Here is a 25,268-nt window from a genome sequence, read left to right on the forward strand (position 1 = left end):
AGCACGAGCCGAGGTGAATATGTATGTATATTTGGCAGGAGCCAGGTGCGGGGCAGCCCGCAAACATCGACACAATACGGTATGGTTTGACATACGACCACGAAAAGACGGTCCATTCACTGCGGTGCCCTGTCCCGCTTCCTGAGTCTAACGCCGGCGCCCTCTCCCGGCCAGCCCCTGGCCGCCCTCTCCCAGCCATTTCAAGGGTGCACCCTCCCGGCCAGTTCGAGGGCGCCGCCTCCCGGCCAGTTCTTGGGCGCCCTCTCCCGGCCCGCCTCCGACACCAGCCGCGGCCACTCGCACTCTGAGCCCCGCTCCAGTGACCGTTCCTCAGACCTTCGTCGTCTTCTCGGCACCGCCTGCAGCACACTATACTAATCACTACAGAGGATAGGGAGGGGCCACGGCCCGAGCAGACCGCCAGCACTACAGTCACTACACCGAGACCCCTCACACGTGACGAAATGAACTTTTGTGGCAAGCCTGGTATTGCAAATTACCGGGGCCAAGCGCACGCTCGGTCTCGGCCGTTCGCCAAACGCGCGTCCCGGTATCAGTCACCATAAAATACAGCTATAACTATATAGAAACTAGCTTATACTTCGACCGTACTTACAGAAACTACTTAGACCATTTGAGGGCTCCCGTGGTAGCAGTCACAACAACGATCTGACTTAAAACTAACCACAAAGGTACCGAGAGGAAAGCCAGGGACACTGATCTCTCTCACACAGTGGCTCATACAGTCTCTAAGAGCAGGTGAACAAGAAGTACGCGGCGCTCGAGGCGATGCAGCATCAACTCAACGTCAACAAAGGAAGACTGCTGGAACGGCGGCGATAAGCGCCCGAGGGACATAGCGCCGACACCGGGCGGGGGCGCGGCACGCGCACATGTGCAGACATAACCCTACACAGGACATACGACATCGAAGAGATGAAAACCTACCAACTATTTGGTATAAGGATCACGTCTTTCTTAATCTGAGCGTGCGCCACTTATGGCCAAAATTGCACGATGTTTTATGCCGACATTCAACTGTCGGTCTCAGCAGTGTGTGCGTCAGCTGAGCCATACGACCCCGTACTTCTGAACTCAGAGACGTTAGGTGCTACCCAGCTAGGCGCGAAAGGGAGTTTGCTGGGTCTGCGAGCCGCATAAGTGGCTGGAACAAGCCGAAGGCTCGCGGCCGCCCAAAGGACGGCATCACTGCAGACAAGTTTGTGCTCGTCGCCTACGATTTCGCGCGAGCATATGATACCATCGACCACAAGATGCTCCAGAACAAACTGCTGAGACACCTACCTAAATGCCTCGTCACCTGGATCTTCCAGCTGCTCAGGGATCGCCGAGCCTGCGTGGAGGTAAACGGCGTTCGCAGCCGGGACAGGCCCTTCAGAGCCGGCCTGCCGCAGGGATCCGTGCTCGCGCCGACCCTATACACGCTCTGGGCCGCCGACCTCATCGAGGAGCTGCGCAAGGTGCCCCGCACGGACTGCTACATGTACGCAGACGACACCGCCACAGTGAGCGCCGGCCCGAACATCCAGATGGCTCTGTCCCGAGCACAGCAATCGGCAGACATGATGGCGAGATGGGCGACCAAGAACAAGATGAACATCGCCGGCCACAAAACCCAAATCCTGGTTCTGTCTCAGTGGGCCCCTGACGCCAAGAATGTCACGCTCAAGGTCGCAGGATCGGACGTCACCGCAACATCTCATGTCAAGCTGCTGGGAGTGACGCTAGACCGCCTCCTCCACTTCGGCGAGCACTGCGCCAGCCTGCGCCGCAAGGTCCGCCCACGCACAGCACAGTTGAGGAAGCTCACCGGCCACTCATGGGGACTACGAGAGCATCACCTGCGCACAGTAGCCAACGGCTATGTTCGCGGCGCGTTAGAGTACGCTGCAGCAGCCTGGCTGCCGGCGGCCTCCCCGTCCCACGTGGAGCTGGTCGATCGGGAACTGCGCGCGGCGGCCAGGGCAGTCACCGGCTGTCCCATGTCGACGCCGACGCACGGCCTGATGGCGGAGGCCGGCATGGCCACGGCAGAGATGCGACGCACCACTCTAGCCACGAGAATGGTGATGAGAGCAGCCTCGCTGCCTCCAGACGACCCACTGAGAGCCGTGGCCACCGCGACACAGCACTCCCGCCTCTCCGCCGTTCGCGGCTGGCGCGAGCTGGGGCGCAACACCCTACGCGACCTGGGAGCGCTGGATGTTCCAGTCGAGCCCAGCCTTGCGGCAACTCTCCCTCCGTGGACTCCTACGGAAGGAGTCTCCATCGCCCCCACCGCTGGACCCGCATGCGCAAGAGGCAGATCAGATGAGTCCCGGAGAACCGCGGCAGAGGACCTACTAGAGAAGCTCCCGGGGGCGGAGCGCGCGATCTGGATATGGTCGGACGGATCAGCGACAGGAGGAGTGACATCGGGCGGAGGAGGCGCCCACATCACCCTCCCGAACGGCAACACGGAAGAGGTCAGAACCCCAGCAGGCGTCTACTGTTCGAGCACAAGAGCGGAGCTGGTTGCACTCCGAGACGCGCTCGCAAAGATCGTGGAGATCGAGCAAGAGGACGCCGCCCCCGCCGGCGGTGACGACCCAATCATAGCCTGCCTAGACTCCCGTGCGGCGCTGATGACACTGGAGAGCGGTCCCGCAGCCCAGACTACCCAGCTGGGAGCCACCATCTGGCAGCAGCTGCTGCTACTGGTGGAGCGCGGTCGACCGGTGCACCTCCAGTGGGTGCCCGCCCACTGTGGCCTGGCCGGCAACGAGCGCGCCGATGCAATCGCAAAGGAGGCCGCAGGCATGGACCAGTCAAATGCCCCTATTGACACCAGGAGCGCCACCCGCGCCGCCGCCAGGTCTGCCCGGCGCCAGTGGCAACGTGCATGGCCAGACGGCTGGTACAAGGAAATATTCGGTGAAGAACATCTACCGGGACCGGTCAGCGGTGACAACCGGATGGCCGCGGTTGACACACATCAGCTGCGGGCGGGACACTGGAGCCAGTCGGCCCAGTACCTGCACCGCATCGGACGCCGCCCAACTGACACCTGTCAGGGCTGCGCCGACACCGAGTGCCCAGCGGCTCGATGCCTGGTGTGCGGCGAGGAGGCGGATACGCCGCGACACGTGCTGCTTCGCTGCCCGTGCCTGTGCGGCACGCGCCTCCACGCGCTGGGAAACATGCACGGTCGACCACCTGACCTACGACGGGACGACGTGGTGGCGGCCTTTGCCGCCGGCTTTCGCTCATTCCAGAGCCGATCGGCTACGCCCCGGCAATAGCTGGGGCCGGGAGGAACATCATCATCATCATCATCATCATCAGCCGCATAAGTTACCGACACGCCCGCATTGGATGGATAGTCAGCTAGAATCGGTGGTGCCAATTCGGGAAATGCCGTGCTAAATTAGTTTTGTGAGGCTAGTTTTTGATTAGGGACACTTTTTGAGTTCAGCTGCAATAGGATTTTGGGCTGCACTCTGTAACGTTGGTAAGCCCCGGATGATGCCTTCCCTCCCCCAGGGGAGGGGGATGCCTCCCCTCCCCCAGCTCCCTCGGCGATATCGCTGGTGTCCCGCAGTCTCCCTTCATCCCGAACTTATAACGCGCTCGCCGGTAACATCAATACCAGTGTCAGTCGACCCGTTACATTAGACCAAAGCGGCTTCTCGGCCACCCGTGCAGTTCTCTCGAGGCAAAAGCACGCGACGCATTTACAGATCTCTCGACATTGGAACCCAGAGGCATCACCAGGCTCCCTGCTTTCTCACTTTTCCCAATGGTATTCGGTCAAGATGACCGATAAATCGAAGCCTTGGCACTAGGCAAGCTCTGAACCTCAAAGGAAATGTGTAGCAGCACCGGCCCCGGAAGCTGATGCTATGGAACCCGCGATCGGCGTCCCGGACGATCACCAATGAAAGCGCGATATACACCCGCTCCGCGAGTGTCTTCCAGCAGAGGTCAGGTGTGTGAAGGTGGGGCACGGGCGTCCCGCGGCGGATACCCGCTCTACTGAGCGGGCTAGGACCGGGACCGCGCCGGCTGGGGCGCCCTCTCTACTAAAGGCTGATAAAAGCTCCGGCGCAGCCGGCGGGCGATTGCTCCGCCGCGCTGAGAGCTGTGCCATTTCTCCCAGTAGGCCCCGACACCCGCGAGGGAGCCTGTTTGAACTAACGCCCATCCCTGTTTGAACTAACGCCCATGCCCGTTTGAACTAAAGTCCGCGTGAGCCCATAGCCGCCGCTGTGCGGAACACCTACTGATCAGTCAACGCGGCCGCTGCTGGGCTGACTGAGCTGATACTGCTGAACAGACAGCAGAACACCTCCTAGCCGACTAAGCCGATACTGCTGGGTAGACAGCAGCACCACCTACTGAGCGGCGGCCACGGCAGCGGCGGCGGCCATTGTAGCGCACGGAGCGGCAGCGATCGTGGCGCAGGGAGCAGCGGCAAATGTGGCGCACGGGGCGGCGGCGTTGAGCGCACTCTTCGTCGCGCCGTCGGCGGTCAGTCTCTGCTTCTCGCGGCGCCTGGCGTCCAGGTAGGAGGCCTTGGAGTCGACCACGCTGAGGGCGATGCCCAGCTGGCCAGCGTAGTAGAGCACCATCACCGCCGCCTGGCGGCAGGTGGGAGAAACTCTGTCACCAAGGCGGGAGTGTTGGCGGAGCTCACCCAGCCGGGGAGGGGCGAGTACGGGGAACCGAGCTACAGGTGACATTTGTTACATCAGGTGACGGTTTCATGATCGTAAGCGATAAAATGCAGTGCGCGTTTCGTGTGCCACATTAAAAGTATGACATAGACCGCTGTACATCGTAGACTTGGTGTACAGAGGTCTATGATCATGATATTCAATAATCACAGGATACACTGCCGCTTGCTTTCTAAACACAGAGCTGTAACAAATAAGCATTTTAAAATTAACAATGTTGAAAATGTGAATAATTTTGAAACAAGTGCAATGTACATTACATCTATATATCAATTTAACTCACAACACAATTTTACCAGGGCCCCATAACCTGTTTTGTGAGAGAAGGACGAACGTCATGATGTTGAATCAGCGCAATCTGTTTGTTTCACAAATCCCGACCTGTCCCACACAACACCCATCCAGCTTGACAAACTAGTTGCAGTGCAGGTCAAGGTTTCATATATCCCCACTGCCGGTCCGCTGAGCAGGTCTGATAGCTCGGCGTATGATGCATCAACCAGCCGGGCGGGGTTAGCGCAACCCGAGCCAGCGCGCCGGTCTTCACACCACGGGGCCAGCGGCGAGTCCCCAGCGGTTCGGGCGGAGCGCTCACCTGTATGTACGGGGCGCCGTAGAACACGTGGAAGCCGATGAAGGTGTCCGAGATGACGAAGCAGATGCCGCCGATGCAGGAGCACAGTTTGGTCCAGGTCCAGAAGTCCTCGAGCAGGCGGACGCGGGCGATGGCGCGCCATACCATGGTGATGAGTGCGCCGGCGTACACGGGCAGGCCGACGACGAACACACCCTCAGCGCCCGGCATCAGCAGGTACAGCGCTGGAAGATACAAACAGAGACACAGTCAGACGACGAACACACCCTCAGCGCCCGGCATCAGCAGGTACAGCGCTGGAAGATACAAACAGAGACACAGTCAGACGACGAACACACCCTCGGCGCCCGGCATCAGCAGGTACAGCGCTGGAAGATACAAACAGAGACACAGTCAGTCACAGTCAGACGGACAGACAGGACGGCTCGCCCGGCGTCACCAGGTACAGCGCTGGAAGACACCATAGTCACAGACAGTCAGACATGGACGCAGACACAACAAGACACAGAAGAGTACTCCGTCCAACACAGATACGGTCCGACAGCGGCTAGCACTTTCATTCACAATCACACAAAGGGCCGGCCGGCACCGGCCGATATTCGGTCATTTACGGGGTCGGGAGTCTGTCTGCACAAGCTAATGACACCCAAACACGAGCCCTCGGTCAATGCAGTTGCCCATGTTGCGTGCATTGTTTCGTTGGGCAATTTAGCGGGATGACGGGTCGTGCTGATTGACACACAGGTCGGCTCTGTTGTGGCACGATTAGCGTCAGGTAAGCTCTTGTTTTTGTCATCGGTTTCGGCAGATATCCTTGGAGAGACGGCTCAGTCTTTGTCTGCGGCCTATCGCCAGCCGTGCTATCATTGGGACGGGCCGGCCCAGCGGTGCGCTCTCCAGTACACATGCACCGGGCGTCCGGGCGTTCCGGGAGGCTCGTCAGGTCGACCGTCCGGCCGGGCACCGTTAAAACGACCAGCTACGAGCGACGGCTGCCGGCGGCGCTAACCGGCCCGGCCGGCGGCGGAGCTTACTCAGGAAAAGTAGCCGCCGGCGGAGCTTGAATGGCCAGTAGCCAGAGGAGCTAACTGACCTAGCGGTGACGGGCGATCACTGGGCTAGCGCAGCGGTCAGCAGGGCTTACTGGACCAGGAGCCCGCTGAGCTAACGAGGCCCGCTGCCAACGGACAGCGGAGTCCGCCATACCAGCGGCCAGCGACGCTCACAAACCAGGGGTCACATCGGCTCAGCGAACCAGCGATCGGCGGTCACGCACGTGCTACTCGGCCGTCACATGAAACGCCCTAAGGCCGTCACATGAGACGCATTCATTGTTTTTAGGTCAACAGCCGCATATCATATGTCAGCGGGCGTGCTGAGCAGGAGTCTCGGGCAGCCGGGAAACGCTGATAAACTCCGAGACACCCAGGAGACTATATGAGATTGAAACGTTCCAAACGACTCAGCTACCAAACGTAGCCCAATAACAAGATTATCGTATCAAGTAATGCGGTATACGAGTAGTCACGCGCTGTCATCAGACGCGGTACATCTTGATCTCAAACCAGCCCGAGCTGGCATCAGATCGGTTCAACGCGTCCGACAGAGCAGGAAGACATCAGTCAGTTAGTTACGCCGGACGCGGCGCCGAACCGGTTAGGGGCGGCTTCCGGACCGCGGAACGGGCCGCCTGTGAGGGTGAAACGGGCCGGGCCTGTGAGGTCATAGAGTACGAATGAGAGACAAGTACACATCGTCAACGGAGTAATGAGTGAGTGAGTGAGTGAGTGAGTGAGTGAGTGAGTGAGTGAGTGAGTGAGTGAGTGAGTGAGTAAGGGAGGAAGGGAGCGCTGGAGTAATAAAGTGAGTGAGTGTGAGTGAATGAGTAGGGTTGTTTCAGGGTGTCTTCTGTGTATAGTGTATCCCAGACTGCACCGAGCACTCGCGCCCAAGTGACGAGCGACAGCGGGCACTTAAACACGTCACCTGAAAATTGAGAACCCAGAACTTACCGGCCGCTCCGAGCGAGTACAGCACGGGTAACTTACCGGCCGCTCCGAGCGAGTACAGCACGGGTAACTTACCGGCCGCTCCGAGCGAGTACAGCACGGCGCCCGCGTACGGGTTGACGGGTTTGAAGCCGAAGGCCGATATGTAGAAGAGGTGTCCGGCGGCGAAGGCAGCCATCCCCTCCAGGAAGAAGCCAGGGAAGACGAGCAGCGCGTCACCCAGCATGCAGCAGCTCAGGCCGAGCATGATGCGCCGCGCGTACGCGTACCTGCCGGGGAGAACAGACACAGTGCGGTGAACACGGAACATAACGAGAATGAAGGTACTTGGACTGCTGAGCGAGACCGTGGCTCCCTACCTGAACTAACACCAAAATGTAACACCAGAATGTAATGGCTAATGTAATGGCTAAATGTAATGGCTTTCTTCTTGATGTAACTAAATAATGCTAAAAAATTGACACAGTCATTGGCGCGTTAACATGCTAGTACACTTTATCAACTGGCCCGTAACATCCAATAAGACCGATTCATCATATGAATTCATCAATCATCATGCAGGTTTTAACTGGCTTCGACATTCACCACTGTGTTGAAAGGTAATTTTGCCCCCCTAGTCGCTGTGCTTCCGCGGTGCTAGGCCCGGGAAAATGCTGCCAAGGGCGTACTCGTATACGGTGCAGGGGCATCGCAGCAAGCGCGGTAGCATACGGTCCAAATCCCACAGTTGTGGGAGGTACCCTGTTGATATCCTTTGAAACTTCTTCCATGGTAGATGCATGATAACGATATTTGCTCCGATATTTCCCGGTAGTTGCGGTGTCAGGAATGTGTTGTTCGAATGCTTTTCATACAAACAAATACTGCGAGAGGTATAGTACTTGTTTTCGACCACTGATATCGATATTTCCCACAGTGAGACTGAGACAATTTGAGAGCGGCAGAGCGCACAGCGGTCCGAATATTTGAGTGCCGTACGGGGACCCGCAGTTGCTACTGTACAGCAACCCTGAGTAAATTGTCTCAGCACCCTCATAGGGAACAACGATAAGCTGTCAGAGGGCACGCACAGAAAACCTCAGCTGCTCTTGTACAGGGACCGGCAGTCGATATCAATGTTATCGGTTGTTACTGGACAGGACAGACGGCTAGAGTTGGGGTTCGTGTACAGTAGCAACTGCGGGTCCCCGTACCACACGGAGGAGCTAAGTGGTCACTGAGCGCCGGGTGGCCAGCAGCAGTCGCATACGATACACGGTCGGTATTCAGCATATTCTAGGGACAAATGACGACATATCAGAGAACAGGAGGCGGTGGCCGAGACCGAGTCAGGTTGCAGCGGTTCAACAGCAGACACAATGCAGCTTAAAATAAACCACTACGGTAAAGCTTACGGTCAAAGTGTCGAGTACGCACTCTTGACGCCCACTTTCAGCGCAAGTCCTCCCGTTTGATTTCACCATACAAAGTGGATAGCACCATAAGTATCTGGGCTGTGAATGTTCGGGATGACCCCACTTACAGACTGGGAGGCCCTGATAGCACTCTCGGAGACAGTGATAAGTTCGGCGGCCTCCGCGACAGCCGGTGTCAAGGTCGAGCAGCGTCTGTAGGGTGGGAAAAGACGCGGCGCAGGGCACCGGTCAGGAAAACCCCACCAGAGGCGCTAGTCCTGCGAATGACCACCTCAGTCACCTGGACGTTGTTTTTCATAGAGCCCCGGCATAGAGCTGAGTATTCATTCACTAATCTACAATCCGCTCGACAACTTCCCGCAGGATATGCGTTACTCCTTACTCACGTAATCCTCGGATTTAACCTTCGCATGCCAGTGTTTGGCGGCCACAGGATGGGGCCAGTTTTGGCATTACGACTGATGCGGACGGTTCCAGTCCTGACCGCCGCCTTTGTTCGAATGCAGCGCATATCAGCACGTCTGACAATCCGCGGTTTGGGACCAGTTCCGCGCAGCAGTCACGAAGTCGCCGGCCGGGTCTGAGCTGGAGTTGTGATTACCAGTCACTTCGCTGACAGGGTCCCGGCCACTGGAGCCCAGGGGACAGTGCCCCGAAGACCGGGCTCGGCTCCATGGCGGACTCGGAAGAGCCCATTTCGGTGGAGTCCCGGCGGCCGGCCGCCTGACGGAACTCGGAGATTGACGGACCGTAACCCCGTCCGGGGGCTGTTCTATTGGCTCGACGTTGGGCCACGTCCGGAGGCGACCAGAGCCGTCAGCGCCGCCGTCCGATCGCTCCCGACATCGATCGCAACCAATTAGATGGAAGGTCAATAGACAGCTCCGGCGCTCTCGACCAAAATACCTACAAGCAGGGATGCGGAGCCGTGGAAATTTCAGACGGCTCCGGCTCCGGCTCCGGCTCCGGAGGAAAAAATCGACTCCGGCTCCGGCTCCGGCTCCGGGTGAAATGTTGTGGTGGCTCCGGCTCCGGCTCCGGCTCCGAGTAAAATGGTCCGGCTCCGGCGGCTCCGGCTCCGGCGGCTCCGGCTCCGACTCAGTACATCCCCTATGCAATCAATTAAATACGAGTGGAAGAAAAATTGGATTGGTTATACGCGTTACTCTTTGCCATGACCGGCTCACCGCGTCCCCGCGCAAACGCACCTCGGAGAGAACCGAGAACTGGCAGAACAAAGGACTAGGAAGCGATGGCATTGGAAACGCAGTCGCCGCGAATTGGAGTTCACTGAACCATCGTAAGCTGACACCAGTCTCGGCTGCATTGGGGGGTGGGAGTGGGGGGGGGGGAGGGGAAGAGACGGTGCTGGGAGTCGCAGTCCACTGCCACTGGCTTGAAAACAATGGCCGTCACCTGATGACCGGTCCTCATGTTCTGGGGATGCAGTAGACGTGGGGGGGGGAGGAGCAGACAAGAAGTTGATTGCGTACCTACTGTGGGATACTGGGGATATTCGGCTTTTTTTCATTCACTTGATGGCCCATGACGTAAGTAAAGTACCATATGTTTTACTGCCTTGTACTGTCAAACCGAACTAGGTCAATTATTTTTTTTCCTCTTCAAAAAATAAAAAGGAGCCGGAGTCGCCCCCTTTTTTGGCGGCTCCGGCTCCGGCTCCGGCTCCGGGCTATATTGTTTCACGGCTCCGGCTCCGGCTCCGGCTCCGGGCAAAATATGTCGGCTCCGGCGGCTCCGGCTCCGACTCCGGCTCCGGCTCCGCATCCCTGCCTACAAGCACGGTAAATAAACTCAACAATATTGATTCAGTATCATCAACAAATGGCAACACCAATATCGGAATCCCAAAATACCATACAGGTAGGCAGCTTGAGTGATGCATTAGGAATGGCTGCGCAGTGTGTACGGCAAGCACTCAGATTAATTTCACCGCATGTGCTACGACTCGAGAACGATCGAAAACGTTGAACAAGAACGACCAGCCCAATATATGGCCAAACATGGCCAAACTTTACGAGTGAGAAGTTTCTGTTAGCGATGGCAAGGGATGGCAAGCGAAGGCAGTGATGACAATTTTCTCATACCTGAAACGGTATGATTTGGAAACGTCGGCAACCGGTCAGACCTGGCCCAAACTAGTAGAATTAAAACCAATTGGGGGTCTTTTATCTTGCAGCTCCCGAGGGAACGTCAATTATAGGTATGTGGGTCGAGACAACCATCGAAATAACAAATACGGTTATATAAGAGCAAGGTCTGTTGTGAAGATGAATAAACATAACGATCAATTTCGACAGTGTAAATATGCATACCACCGAAGAGAAAACATGAGTCCGTTGAATACATCTCTGTGATAGATCTGTACCTAGTCGAACCAGAATGACACCATACTTGCACTGTACCAAAGACCAAAGTTGTGGCTGGTAAGTAGAGCATACATTATGCACATAAGTAGGACATTTAAATTAAGCAGCCAGCCCAAGACAACACGACAAATCTGACTGAATAAACAATGGGTATATCAGAGAACACCGCTGCCTCAAACGCTTCCATAAGGTCCACACTTCCTACTTCATCAATATTAAAGCCCCAGTTCGGTAGTATGAGAGAAACATGACGCCCATAGCAGCACGGGGCCCCACAGCCCGCCACTATTTACTGAGACTGACTCCGGACGGTCGGGCACGGCCTCCGCCGGCCAAGGCCGTCCATTGCCTGTCCCGAGCTCTGCGCTGGCTGCTGCCGGGCGAGGACGGACAGCGGGACCGGCGGCGGGCCGCCGGGCGGCCTGGTTATTCCTGGTTCGGCCGGTCCACGAGCCAAAACACGGCATTAGCAACGACTGCCGTATGACGGGGCGGCATCCGGCCTCCGAGTCCAAACCTTCGGTGACCTGGTAAAATCAACAGAGAAGGGAGACGCCGGTCCCGGCTGCCAGCGGCGTCATATAATGATACAGGGTCAGTGGCAGGGAACTCACGACTGCGACTGAGAGATCGCTGACAATACCGATCACAATAATAGCCAAATACTGGCATTTGTAGTGGTTTATTTTTGTGTTTTTCTGAGAATCCATGCTTAAGGTCATCGGATATCGAGCATAACTGAATAATCTCTTGGCATATGCAAATCGTGTGTAAACAGCGTGGTTCATATTTATCGGTCTCAAGTATGCTCCTTTTATGCATAGGCCGAATGCCTATGCATAAAAGCGGGTGCACAATAATAGTTGAACCATAGCCCAAGCCTGTAGTCACTACGTCACGATTGCGATGGCTAATAATTAAATGAATAAAGCTGACCATAGCATGCAGGAATGCCGCAGTAAAAGTTCAGTAAAAGCTATATAGATTACAAGACCGAAAATGGTACCGGACTAAAAAACCAAACCGAGCAGCCAAAAGCTCAGTTTTCATAGCTCTGTCACCGCACACAACCAACCAGAGTTGAAAGTTTCGTAAGCTGCTCGCCCAACCTGATTCGAATGATTTGTACACTCCGCGAACCCGTTTCTGAACGACCAGGTACTGGAATCCAAGAAATCAACAGAATGGACATTTCCAGCTAACAGAATAGACGGCGATTCATCCGAGTCAACGACGGAAAACAAACCAACACAAATGTTTGGGCCGTGAGGGCTGGCGCAATTGGCGGATCAAAACTCGAGAGACCGTGGAACTTCAACGGCGTCGCGGTTTCATCGCATCTTCATCACACAAAACAATGAAAGAAAGGGGTCGTACTGATGTGTACCACGGGTTAGCGATGACAACAATTCAGCGCTTTAAATTCGAAGTTCATTCTTGTATAATTTGCAATTTCAAATTTAACTACCTATATCCAAATGTTTTTTTCGGGCTGTAATTTTGACGTCAAAATCGAAAATGCATTCCCCACCCGAGTCTACCCCTGGGCTACAGGTGCGAACAAGCACACGGATCTGCAATACATATATGCATGATCAGTTACAGTAAAGGTACAATCGCCACTCACCTTGACCTGTACCCGTGTGCTCGTTCGTCTCCGTGTACTGACTCGATTCTGACCGTCCCCGCGTACTTGTTTATCCCCGTGTACTCAGTCGCCCCCAAGTACTCGCTCGTCCCGGTGTAATCACTCGTTCTGTGTACTGACTCGCTCCCGGTTCGCTCCCTCGTCCCCATGTACTCGCTCGTCCCGGTGTACTCACTCGTCCCCGTGTACTGTCTCAATCCCAGTGTGCTCACTCGTCCCCAGCTAGGTACTCCCTCGTCCCCGTGTACTGACTCGCTCCCGGTCTGCTCACTCGTCCCCGTGTACTGACTCGCTCTCGGTCTGCTCACTCGTCCCCGTGTACTGACTCGCTCCCGGTCTGCTCACTAGTCCCCAGCAAGGTACTCACTCGTCGCCGAGGCTCATGCCGTGCAGTAACACGAAGATGAGCAGCGAGAGGACCGGCAGGCACTTGATGACCAGCGCCAGCCAGGAGGGCCGGTCCTCCGGGATAAACAGCACAAAGTACACCGCCGCAGTCTTGAAGAACGGCACCAGCTTCGGACCCACGCTCTTTATCTGAAATGAACATTGTGTTGTATTGATACATTAACCACACCCAACAGCGCATTAAAGGGACCCTCCCACCTTCAAAAAAGTTTATGAATTGGCATGAAAGTGATGTCGCTCGGTTCAGAAAGATCGAAAACGAATATCTACCAAATTTCACCGAAAAATATTCACCGGTTTTCAAGATAATAGACTTTTACTTTTGTTTACTTTTTGGGATCTCCGCTGTTCCTAGCGACTTTATTTGGAAGCAATAGTTTGGCAGCTGAAAGTGCGGCACTTGTTGCGCGCAAAGCAGCATATACCACCGCGTGCTACAAAACGTTTTAGTCAAACATTTAAAAATCGTTAGATATCTGCGCTGACGTCACACATTCAGAGGGGTATTCCTATGCATTAGCCCCTCTGAATCAAAATGCTGCAATTTTGAAATTCAATATTTCCAATTTAAGGCATTTCTCGATGTTGTGAGTGCCGAAACCGGTAATTGTGAGCCAGGGACCCCATTTTGGCTATCTCAACTCAAATCTAATGTTAAGGTGGGAGGGTCCCTTTAAGTAAATGGGAAACAACTCTACAGCATGCCATAAACAATGTTCCCCAATGACAATATGTAAGCATGTACATTGTACTTGTTTTGTCATGCTCATTGCTGAGTCTGTGCATGTTGGTAGTTGAAATAAGAGGGAAGACTTACCACAGTTGTTGGTGAAACCATGATTAATCCTTTAAGCACAGCTGACAGCCTGAAAATCATAACAGTTAGAGTACCATCTAACAATGAATTTTAAGGTGACTGTAGGGTATATACTCAATATGTCTGACATATTCTTCACAGCTATCATTCAATCAACCTTCATTACATGTCACCATCTTCAAAGTTCAATGATAGCAAATTGCTCTTTAAGATGATCAAGCAGGTTTCTAGGATAAAAATCCAAGGTCCCATTGGATTTAAGCTACAAAGTACAACTTATGGCTACATTCATTATTGGGCACATGCAAGGGATTCTTATTTCAATGCATTTTGTCTCTTTTGTTTGGTTTTATAAAAATGATTTTATGTTTGTGATAAAAATATCCAATTAAAAGGCACTTACACACAGCGATTAAGACAAGTTTCTTACATTTCAAAGCATTTTGGGCTTAATCATTGCTTAAAATTTGCAAACTGATGCAAATATAAAAAAGATAAAACAGCATTAAGATAAGCATAATCTCATTGCAGAGTTAGATACCATACCTAACAATTTGGGCAAATATGCCAATATATGCCTATGTTTCCATAATTGCATACTTATAAGTTAACTTTAAACAGCAAAATATAAACCAAATCATAACCATTTATGGGTAACAGATACAAGTCACACTGAGGGTAATAAGAACAGGTGTGGGGTAAGCAATACATAAGGATATTTTTGCAGACATCTAATACACCATCCTCAGAAAACAAAGAGACAAGAGCTCACAAGCAAACAAAAGGTACTGGCACAACTTGAACTGCAATGAGTTTGAGATGGAAGCGAACTCTGCAAAATGTTATTGTGCTATAGCAGTAATTATAATGAACTTGAGTTACAGCCAATTACAGGAGACTCTAAAATTGACTATGGTTAGTGTTTCGTCAGAGCACTAAGCTAAATTAGGGTGAAAGGTGATCCGTAATAAAACCGTTGACTTCAACTTGGACTGCATCCTTCATCATTTCAATTTGCGAAGGGCCACACTCACACAGAACACATAAAATTCAAACTAATATCACTTTTCATGGATTAACAATTACCTATCAAGGGTAAATTCACCGTATCTAGTACGATGCCCAAGCCGATAAGCCGTAATCCGACACCGTATTCCCCTCAACCCGACCACTAAAATGCCCAGCAGCAGAATGCTTCAGTTGAGATTTGCTGCTGGGCAGCGTTTCGTTTGTTTACGACGTAGGAACAGCTGATCGACAAAGCTCTTTCCGATATCTCATGTGAATGACGTATATTACAAATTTAGCTTTCAAAATCCTTCATATATGCATTTTACTTCTTGACATTAGAATAAAAATTGTCAATTTCAATATTTAGCTCATTTTATTGCATTTTATACGACTATATATCCTAATTTATTTATAAGCGCAATAATAAATAGGGTAAACAAAGGTGAAAAATGAATGAGCAAATGACGCAGCAGGGACATAATGCGATGCAGGAAGCGGCTACTAAATTCAATTTTTCAGCTTCACGGTGTATCAATACCAAAAGTTTTCGTGAAGCAAGGACGTGTTTGAGAAGAATTTGTATTTTGATCAATTTACTTTGAATTAACTTCGTTTTCATGAAACAATTCATGGACCATTTTCTTTGGATTGTTTCTATGACAGTTATTGGCCTTATATTCCCTTTGCTGGAATGATGCCATCAAGACTCTTTTGCCGTTGTAAGGTAAAGTAAAAACGCCCTTATAGCATCGGTGTCCTTTTGTTATGTAATGCTTAGGGCACGTGGGGCATGGACTGGGGTTTGGCGGGCGATTGCGACACATTTTGCCAAAGGTGCAAAATGTGTCGCATTTAAAATAAAAAAAATGTCGCATTTAAAATAGGTATATAGGGCCTTGCAAAGGTGTGGTCGTGGTGGGTGGTAAGGAAAATTGTGTAGAATATATGGGAAGAGATTTTAATGTGGTGGCAGGTTAAAGGGATAAAAGCAAGATGCTGTTGCAGTTGTCCACCAGGTCATATTGATAATGATATGGGGCCCTGGTCATCCATTGGTAGTTTGAGTTATGTCAACAAAGTTACTTATTTCCGTTTCATATTAATGTAGCTAGATAGGTAGGTCATTGCACTTATTTTTGTGTATCAATGCAATGTTAAATCTGGAGTGGCAGGTTCAAAATAATTCAAATCAATTGAGCATCATAATACTTGGATCTCATTATACTATTACTTGGATTGGATCTCGTTAAATGGAACTGTATCAAGGCGCATTCTTTTATAAATAATCCATCAAGTTATTCATATACTTGTTGCCATCATATAGGATTGCTTTAAAGGGATGAAAAGATCAAAAAGTTTTGGGAAAGCTCTCAGGTTACACTAGAAACAAGTTCAAGTTTCCTTTTATCAAGCTAAGTCAATGGCATACTGCATATCATATGTATGCCTGCCTGACAAACAGGGTTGAATAATTATGAATAGGTAGTGTGTCAAATCTCAAGCTGAATTAGGTAATGCACAATTGCAATGAGATTATTAGTTTGGTGGGTGTAAACTAAACATTTACTATACCTATGCATTTTCATGAATAGTTAGAATGGTGCAACTTCCATCAAGACAGTTGAAGATTGCACAAATCACTCAACAACTAGATTATGCATGCCACTTTGTATGGATGTGCTGATATCTAATGCTTTCCACATATTCACATTTGTATAAAAAAAATAATTCTTCATATTCTTTGTCTCCTTGGCATTGTAGAGATAAAGGACTGAGGCACAGCCAGCTCTGTTTCTGTGGTAAAAATACAGAAACATCAGTTGTACTTACCACTCTCATAGTTACATTGGTTAAATATATAGGTATGTCATTTTCCAGACAATTCTTTGGCTTATTACATAAAATCTTATCAATTTTTAGCCATATTTCACATATGGATGTGAATTGCTTCATTAATAACTAGAAACCTAAGTTGTGTGAAACTTCTGCATTTAAAATTTGTGGAGTGACCTGTATTATCGCTCCCTCATCATAAATTGTTCAGTGATTATGCCAATCATTACTCATTTTGTTGCTGTCCAGAGCCTGCAAACTGACATCAATGTATCTGACAAATGTATATATCCAATGTGACTATAAACCTAATATTAGACTTATTTGTGCAACTATTTCAAGATGACTACCTATGCTAAATGCTTAGCTGATGTTGGCTTCTTGCAAGAAGCAACCTTCTGTCAACCATGTGAAGCCTTTTGGTGTGGTTTGTCTCCTTGTTCATTTGTTTGTTATTTTTTTTATTGCTTGTTTGTTTGTTTGTTTGTTTGTTTGCTTGCTTGCTTGCTTGTTTTTTTTTTTGCCTTGCTTTGTCTGACCATGTTCTATCATTTTCAGAATACCTCTTTTCTGTTTTTGCATGTGTGCAGTGTGCTGCCAAATAGCTGCATAGTTTGGGAATGCTCTAGGACTCACCATGCGAGCAGAGGTGACGTCACGCAGTGGACAGCCGCGGAGATCGGTCCGTAATGCGGCTCCGTCCCCAGGGCCTCCCGGCGCGCCGTCGGCGGTCATGGCCGACCCGTCGCTAAGTCCGGCCAAGAAACTGGCCAAGATGCTGAGAGAAGGTCGCTCAGGAGCACTGAAGGATTCAGAGTCAGCTAGCCAGAGCCCAGCTCAGGGAAAGCGCAAAGGAGGCTCTGTGGGCAGGAAGGATGGTAAACCTACTCACCAGCTAGAAGGGAAGAGCAAATTGGCAAAGTCACGCGACCCAACGAGCACGGAGAAGTCAGATCAGTTCACCAAAATAAAACAAGGTAAAAACCCGATCAGGGATAAAGCAAAGAATGTCTCTACCAAAGGTACCTCTAATAATGGTACTGCTAGCAACAAAAAGTTACCAACGAAGGAAAATGACGCAAAAACAAAGTCCAGAAATCATTCTCAGTCGGTTAACGGTTCCGCTGAGAAGCGATCCAAGCACGAGGGAAGCGGCGTTGAAGGAAAGCGTCCGAAAAAGGACAAGCCGACACACAAGAACCGTCTTGCTGACAAGGAGTCTCATCAGAACGCGCACGAGGCTTCCACGTCGAGTCCGACCAAGAAACACCACGCGAAGAAGCAGCGGCCGAAGGCGGAGCGGCCGACCGCGGAGCACGCGGCGGCGGCGGGCGACATCGCGGCCCTGCTGCGGCTCGGCGAGGGCGCCGACGGCGACGCGCCCATGTCGGACGACTCCGACTGGGAGGCGGTCGACACGCGCGCCTCCGACCTCGTCACCAAGGGATTCGTCGAGGTCACACTGCCCTCGGATGTGGCCGTGCAGAAGCGCAAGAAGAAGGGGTTCGACGTGGAGGCCTACATGAAGCGCCAGCTGAGTCGCGCTCGTCGTGAGCTGCAGCAGCTCGTGCACAGGGCACACCTGCTCTGCCTGCTGTCGCGCGCGCTGCAGGTGAACGCGCTGCTCAACTCGGAGACGCAGCTCGCCTGCGCCATGTCCATGCTGCCCTCCAAGTACGCGTACCCGCCTAAACGGGTGTCCATCTCGTATGTGGAGAAGTTTCTCAAGTGGTTCCGTGAGAAGGTGCCGCTGGAGGCGCCGGCCGAGGGCGGCAGGTGCAGTGAGGACGTGTTCGCCACGCTGGAGGTCCGGCTGCGCACCAAGAAGGCGCACACGCCGCTCGAGCTGGTCTGCCTGTTCGTGCTGATCCTGCGCGCCATCGGCGTCGACTGCCGTCTGGTGATGTCGCTGCAGCCGGTCCCGCTGAAACCGAGTCCGCCGACCAGCGCTGCCGCGGGAAAAACGGCCGCCGCGAAATCCGACAAATCTGCCGCAAAGGCCAAACAGCAGTCTAAGAAGAAGGAGACTAGCTCGTCTAACTCTGCCCGTAAGACCTCTGAGACGCCGAAGGGGAAGGCGCGCTCCGCCCCCACCCCTCCAGCCAGGACGGGCTCCAACAGGAAGGCCAAGCAGCGTCCCGGGCCGTCGGCGGCCGAGGCGGGCTCGTCGGACGACTCCTCCGGGGACGAGTTTGAGCCGCGCCGGCCGGACCGGCGCGTGCTGAGTAGCTCGAGCGGCGGCTCGGAGGGGCCGCCGGGCCGGCCGGCGCGCGGCGCGGTCGACTGCTGGGCCGAGGTGTATGTGGAGGAGGAGCTGCGCTGGATCAGTGTGGACGTGGTCGGCGGCGGCGTCCACTGCGTCACACAGATCAGGGTGAGTTCCACTGGGGATGTGAGCTGGGAGAAAATTACTTAATGTTGAGACTGAACATCAGTCTTGTGCTCTCATTCCGCCTTACTCCGCTTTGTCGGGCAGCCCCACGTGCCTTATAAGGAAGGGCAAGGTCGGGTCGGGTCACTGGAGATGCGACATTTCCGACGGACGGGGATGGAAGACTGGGGGTTTCCCGTATTAGAAATCTAGCATCTCCACACGCCAGCGCTTGGAACGAGGGCTGGCGGAACGAGGGCTGCCGGAACGAGGGCTGCCGGACAAAACGGAGGTAACCCGGAATCAGAGCACAGGTCTGCTGAACATTGTATGAAAGACAGTGCCGGGCCCGAAGCGTAGTGACCAGTTGATGTAATGGCTTATTGTGCCTTAGTTGAAAATGGTTTCCGCATTTTTTCAATAATCAATAACAATTAAAGTCACCTTACCATAAAAATGTCGAACGATCGGGTTGTTTTCATAACGATGTCAACATCGATAAGACATCTTTCTAGGTGCATCAGTGCCGATGCCCGATGTGCTACCTACCAGTACACTAGTCTCAAAGCATTCATGAACATATTGTTGCAGTATTTACTCATTCTGCTATTCTGTCTCACCCGCAGAAGCGCGCCACCGCTCCTCTGGTGTACGTCGTCGGCTGTGACAACGCCGGCCACATCAAGGATCTGACGGCGCGCTACGACCCCAAGTGGCACTCGAGCACGCGCAAACTGCGCGTGGAGCCGGACTGGTGGTCGGAGGCGACCGACGCGTGGCGGGCGGCGCCCACCCGGCGGGATAAGGAGGAGGACGAGGAGATGATGCGAGATCTGCAGGAGCGGCCCATGCCCCAGTCCATCGCAGAGTAGGTGGTTCACTTTAGCCGCGCCCGCGGAGTGGGGCGATGTCTTAGTATAGCTCTTAGTCCATGAGCCGGCGTTAGCGGAGGTTATCGACTTTCGTGCATGTTTACACAGGAAGTTGGGAGTTTATTTGAGCAGCTCCCGACCGTCAGTTTTGAAATGCTCTGAACGGAAGGATTCACTGACTCATTGACAACCATGTGGAAAGTCCAAGCGCTGTGTTTGGGCCAAACTGTCATATAAACAAACACTCTGGCGGAAACGACTAATTTTTTGTTCAACATGCTTGACAAGGAGCTTCCGATTTCGAACGCTCCATATACTTACATTGTCTGTCACATTTCCGCTAACTGCTGTGCCCTCTCGCTGTGCATTTTAGGTTCAAGGACCACCCGCTGTACGCGCTGGAGCGGCACCTGCTCAAGTTTGAGGCCATCTACCCACCGACAGCCGTGCCCCTTGGCTACATCGGCAAGGGCGAGCGGCGCACGCCCGTCTACGCCCGCGAGTGTGTGCGAACGCTGCACTCGCGCGAGACCTGGATCAAACAGGCGCGCGTCGTCAAAGAGGGCGAGAAACCTTACAAGATCGTCAAGGCCAGACCCAAGTGGGACAGGGTTCGTTACACCCGAACAGTTGGTTTTACTATTCATTTTTTTCGCAACTTGCCTTGTGAATGTACTGCCTTTTCTTTAGCGTGACTAGGTAAAAGGTAGTCATATTGACATTTTGTGTGATAAACGTTTTTTTTTTTTTTGCTTCGCTGGTAATCCGGCAAGTCGGTAACATTGTCAGCTTCATAAGCATTTAATCTTGCCCTAATTCAATACACTCATATATTCGTGACTGTACTCTAACCACCGTCATAGTAACCGTGTGACTGCCTCACACCTGGTGCCTTATCCAGTGATGCCTGGCGTCTGACATTTCCCGCTGTGATGTACTTGAATGTCCGTTGGTCGTCCAATCACCCAGTTCGGCTTGCCCGTTCCTCAGCTCCCCTCACTACCGGTAGCGAGCTTATCTCAAATGTCTTTCCAGTGACTGCATCCGGCCTGCCCCTTACCAAATACCAGTGGCTCGTGAATGTCCGGTGTCGTCCTGTCCCCCACCTTGGCGCACCAACATAACCGTTATGTCTTCCTGGCTCCTACCGTACTGCCCACCCTGTCACGCCGTTGGCTTCCCCATTCTCTGCTCACTGGTGACTGCCCCATCCCCATATTCAGTGACTCTGTCCTGTCCCTCCCCCTCGGAATTTGTCCCGTCCCTGTCCGCTGGTGACTGCTCAGTCCCCATATGTAAATCCCCCCTTTGCCGGGCGCCGCTAACTCTGCGTTCTCCCACTCATCCCCGCCTGCCTGCCCTAGGTCCCCTGCCTCCGCTCGCCCGCGACTCTGACTTGTGCCCGCCCGCCCGTAACTGTCTGTGTCTCCGCCTGTGACCCTCCCGTCCCCGCTGGCCTCAGGTGCTGCAGAAGGCCATCACCGACAAGCCGCTGGAGGTGTTCGGCCGCTGGCAGACGGCCGAGTACGTGCCGCCGCGCGCCGAGGGCGGCAAGGTGCCGCGCAACGACTACGGAAACGTGGAGCTCTTCAAGCCGAGCATGCTGCCCGGCGGAACGGTGCACCTCAATGGTGGGTCAGGGAGCGGCGGCCGTCAGGGGGCGCCTTACGCGGAGATCGTCACAGCTGGGTGCCTTTGCGGCCGTCACAATGTGTTTCTGTGACTGTCACAGGGCTCCCAGTGGCTACTGTTTTAGAGGGAACTGCTGAAAGGCAGCAGCGACATGACAATAGTGACTAGTGAGGCAGAGTTGGGGAATCAACTTTTAGCCTGGGTAAAGGCTAAGCTTGTTTTTGTGGCTTTGTGAACCACCTGAAATGGGAAATGTTTTTTTTTTAAAGAAATTTTGTCCGAATGGATGAATGGGTGGCTATGGGCCCGGGTGCCCCGCTAAGCAGTGCTTGTTGCGAATGACACCACGGACCCACCTTGCCCGCGCCCGCTTCACCGGTTTTACGGCTGATCACGAATTTTCTCTCATGTGTCGTGCCTTTACAACTCTCGTAGCATTTGACACTGTCGTTTTCTGCGGGTCAAGTTTGTTCGTTGTTGACTGTGTTGTGTTGACGGTGTGTCACTGCCTGCTGTCCGCAGTGGAGGGCCTGAGTCGGGTGGCCAAGCGGCTGGGCATTGACTGCGCGCCGGCCATGGTCGGATGGGACTACCACTGCGGCGGCTCGCACCCCGTCTTCGAGGGATACGTCGTCTGCGAGGAGTTCGAGGATACGCTCATGGACGCCTGGGAGGCGGTAAGGAGCGATTACATCCCCACCCCTCCCCGCGTAGAAGGCGGTAAGGAGCGATCACATCCCTATTTCCTACCCTTCTTTTCCTCCCACGCCACAATTGGCGTGGGAGGCGCCATGTGGCGATTGCATCCCCTTCCTGCTTGGGAGGCGATATGGCGCATTATATTCCCCCTTCCGCCGCCGCTACCCCGGCGAGCTGATTTCAGATAGATTACCCGCTATTCTGCAATGATCAGCATTTTTATAACTCCAGTGTGCATAGCATAGAGGCTTGGGCATGCGTGTAGTTTACAGTGTAGTTTGCGTTACATAAGCCTGTTTCTCTGTGATAAAATCGTGTCTGAAAGCGCATGTCGTGACTGCCAACTCAGTCCGGCAGACGGGCGCACTGTTGGACGTCCTTGCCTTCGGATCGTCGTGACTGTCATATTTGTGAAGGTTTTAGTGAGACTCGACTGGGGAAGCCGAAGACGTGACGAATTTGTGGCCCAAAGACACACTTAAATTTCTATCTAACCCTCCCTCGCTGCCCGATTTCTATCTAACCTCCCCCTCGCTGCCCGCTCCTCAGGACCAGCGGGAGGCCCGGCGCCGACAGCGCGAGAAGCGGGAGAAGCGCATTCTGGACAACTGGCGCCGCCTGGTGCGGGGCCTGCTCATCCGGCAGCGGCTCGCCAGGAAGTACGACTTCCAGGACGAGCAGCCGGGCGCCAAACGGCCGGCCGGAGCTCACCGCCCCGACGGCAGCAAAAAGGCCCGCGCTCACACCGCCGACAAGCCCGGTCCGGGCCCCAAGACGGAGCCGGGGCCGCTGCTGCCGAACTTTGAGCCCAAGGTGGAGCCGGCACAGTCGGGAGCGAAAACGGCGGTGAAGTCTGAGCCGACTCTAGCAGGGAAGGTGAGCGCTATGATGCGGGCGACGCAGGGGGCCAAACAGCCGCCGAAACGGGAGTCGAAGCGGAAGCCCAAGGAGGAGCCGAAGGTGGAGCCCAAGGAGGAGCCGAAGGGGGCCGGGTCGGAGGACGAGGAGGTGCCCGAGACCCAGGAGGAGGTGGCGCGCCGCGTGGAGGCCTCCATGGCCAGTATGGGGCTGCGCCGGGTGGCGCTCAGCTCGGACAGTGAGGCCGGCTCGGACGCAGAGGACGCCAAACCCGCCAGAACCGGGGCCCGGTTCGGCGCGGCGGTGATGGCCAAACTCAGTCCGGCCGTGACGAACGGAGCCGCCCGCAGTCCGGCGCCGGCCGGGCGCAAACGCCGCTCGGCGCCGGCGGCCCGACGGCGCGCGCGGCGGGCCTCCCCTGCCAGCCGCTCGCCGTCCCCCGACCCGGCTGTCCCGGCGGCCGTTCGGGCCGCGCGGCGCCGCTCCGCGCGCACCGCGGCCGTCAACTACCGCGAGACGGCCGGCTCCGGGTCCGACGAGGACGGCGAGGCGCCCATACGAGAGGATGACCTCACCTCTGACGAGGAGCAGCCGTTCGCCAAGGCCGCCGACGCCGCCGCCAGCTCCGGGGAGGACAGCGACTTCATGGGCTTCTGATTGGGACGGGGAACCAGTGGAGCCGGTCTGGAGTCGAATCTCGAGCCTGGTAAACCGTGATGCGGCCTTGAGTCTGTTGGAGCTGAACTACTGCCGTTATTCTCTGGACAACTGCCATACTCTTGAGTTGGGTGTACCTGATTGGTATTTGTTTTATACATTCCGCCTTAGCTTGGGTCGGAAGATCCTCAGAACACGATCGCTTCATCGCAGTGTTTTAGACTGCGAGTGAAATAGTCTTCATCGCCTTTTCTATGCCTTTTTTAGTCAGTCATGCTGAGATTTAGTCAAAGTAGAACTGTGATGTGATGTGAACCGCCCGCTCCCCTAGTAGTCGTCGGGCGCCCTTCCGAAGAAACGGTGTGAGGTCTCGCGGCTAGCTCCAGTAGGATGTCTCCGGCGACAGATCGTACCTGAGTCCATGATCATTGATCATCCGTAGTCAGATTTGATATTGTTGTTAGATGGCGCCAGGCGTGCCCAGCTGTTACGTAGTCTTTATGCAGGAAATACACACCTTTTTACAAACCGGCATCTCTATGTATTATTCATAACATCTTGCATACCATGACTAGTCGGATTCTACACTCTGATATGGGTCTGTCCGTGCGCGCGGGGCGGGGCGCTGTGGTGTGCGGCGGCGGCGCGCCCGGCCCGGCCCCCCTATTGCTGACGGACGGACGGCCCGTTTGGCACCAGGAGCGCGGCGGAGAACGAGCCCGCTCCCGTCGGATCACAGCCGCTCACACGCGGCCGGCGCCCGCCCGGCGGCGCGGCGGGCGGCCTCTCAACAGTCGGCACACGACGCGTGATTAAATACGGGGGCGGCGCGCATCACACACGGCACCGCGGCGGACTCGGGCGCACTGGCACTCGCGCAGCTCACTCGGCTCTCACTCTGTCACACTCGCGTCACTCACTCACTCTCACTCGTCCGTCCGCGCAAGGACACATCACAGAGTGTACGGGGCACGCGACTCGCGCTGACAGTTCGGCGCTGGCCCGGTGGCCGCGCGCGCGGCCGCGAGTCGGAGATCAGTCGGGGCGCTGTAAGGCAGGCGCTCCGGGCGCGTCAGTTGGCGCTGGAGCGACCCACGCCCCGCTGCGTCAGCCCCTCGAACCGTTTGAACGTGTAGTTGATGAACACCCAGTCCTTGCAGCCCGGCTCGCCCTCCTTGTCCGGCGGCGGAGTCGCTGTGAAATGAAGAGCAGATGGGTGTTACCGGTGGGTGTCACGAGGGATGCGTCTGCCACATGCCTAAATATACTGGTAAACAGAGGTTTATGAGCTGCTAAATATTAGCTCTATGAGCATAGCTT

General features: G+C 54.1%; 4 protein-coding genes across 12 annotated transcripts in view; 2 read left to right on the forward strand and 2 right to left on the reverse strand.

The window, feature by feature from the left end:
* Nucleotides 1-9: 9 nt before the first annotated feature.
* LOC122385179 (lysoplasmalogenase-like protein TMEM86A) lies at nucleotides 10-15,244 on the reverse strand. Of its 2 annotated transcripts, none has more exons than XM_043373258.1 (6): nucleotides 15,102-15,244; nucleotides 14,016-14,064; nucleotides 13,158-13,327; nucleotides 7,416-7,609; nucleotides 5,332-5,555; nucleotides 10-4,640 (listed from the first exon to the last, which is right to left on the reverse strand). In XM_043373258.1, the coding sequence occupies exons 2-6, from the start codon at nucleotides 14,034-14,036 to the stop codon at nucleotides 4,395-4,397; spliced, it is 855 nt and encodes a 284-aa protein (XP_043229193.1). In that variant the 5' UTR covers nucleotides 14,037-14,064; nucleotides 15,102-15,244; the 3' UTR covers nucleotides 10-4,394. The 2 variants fall into 2 exon arrangements, with proteins under 2 accessions (XP_043229193.1, XP_043229194.1); XM_043373259.1 differs by having other exon boundaries at nucleotides 15,185-15,237.
* LOC122385207 lies at nucleotides 1,275-3,302 on the forward strand. The gene has a single exon (XM_043373329.1). The coding sequence runs from the start codon at nucleotides 1,275-1,277 to the stop codon at nucleotides 3,300-3,302; it is 2,028 nt and encodes a 675-aa protein (XP_043229264.1).
* A 485-nt stretch (nucleotides 15,245-15,729) lies between the features above and the next one.
* On the forward strand, nucleotides 15,730-24,480 carry LOC122385180 (DNA repair protein complementing XP-C cells homolog). 3 transcript variants are annotated; one of them, XM_043373260.1, is made up of 7 exons: nucleotides 15,730-15,910; nucleotides 17,418-19,233; nucleotides 19,857-20,098; nucleotides 20,476-20,713; nucleotides 21,565-21,733; nucleotides 22,257-22,411; nucleotides 22,983-24,480. In XM_043373260.1, exons 2-7 carry the CDS (start codon nucleotides 17,497-17,499, stop codon nucleotides 23,946-23,948), a joined length of 3,507 nt encoding a protein of 1,168 aa, XP_043229195.1. In that variant the 5' UTR covers nucleotides 15,730-15,910; nucleotides 17,418-17,496; the 3' UTR covers nucleotides 23,949-24,480. The 3 variants fall into 3 exon arrangements, with proteins under 3 accessions (XP_043229195.1, XP_043229197.1, XP_043229196.1); XM_043373262.1 differs by having other exon boundaries at nucleotides 15,731-15,860; XM_043373261.1 differs by lacking the exon at nucleotides 15,730-15,910 and adding an exon at nucleotides 15,945-16,053 and having other exon boundaries at nucleotides 17,566-19,233.
* Nucleotides 24,467-25,268, reverse strand: part of LOC122385181 (serine/threonine-protein kinase tricornered-like) — a 70,483-nt gene continuing 69,681 nt past the window's right edge. For all 6 annotated transcript variants that reach the window (XM_043373267.1, XM_043373266.1, XM_043373268.1 and 3 more), the window contains one exon: nucleotides 24,467-25,142. In XM_043373267.1, the coding sequence (XP_043229202.1) occupies nucleotides 25,021-25,142 (122 nt within the window). In that variant the 3' untranslated portion in view covers nucleotides 24,467-25,020. The remainder of the gene's footprint in view (nucleotides 25,143-25,268) is intronic.

Source organism: Amphibalanus amphitrite, unplaced genomic scaffold (genome assembly GCF_019059575.1).
Source record: "Amphibalanus amphitrite isolate SeventyFive unplaced genomic scaffold, NRLGWU_Aamphi_draft 000211F_arrow, whole genome shotgun sequence".
NCBI classification, from domain to species: domain Eukaryota; kingdom Metazoa; phylum Arthropoda; class Thecostraca; order Balanomorpha; family Balanidae; genus Amphibalanus; species Amphibalanus amphitrite.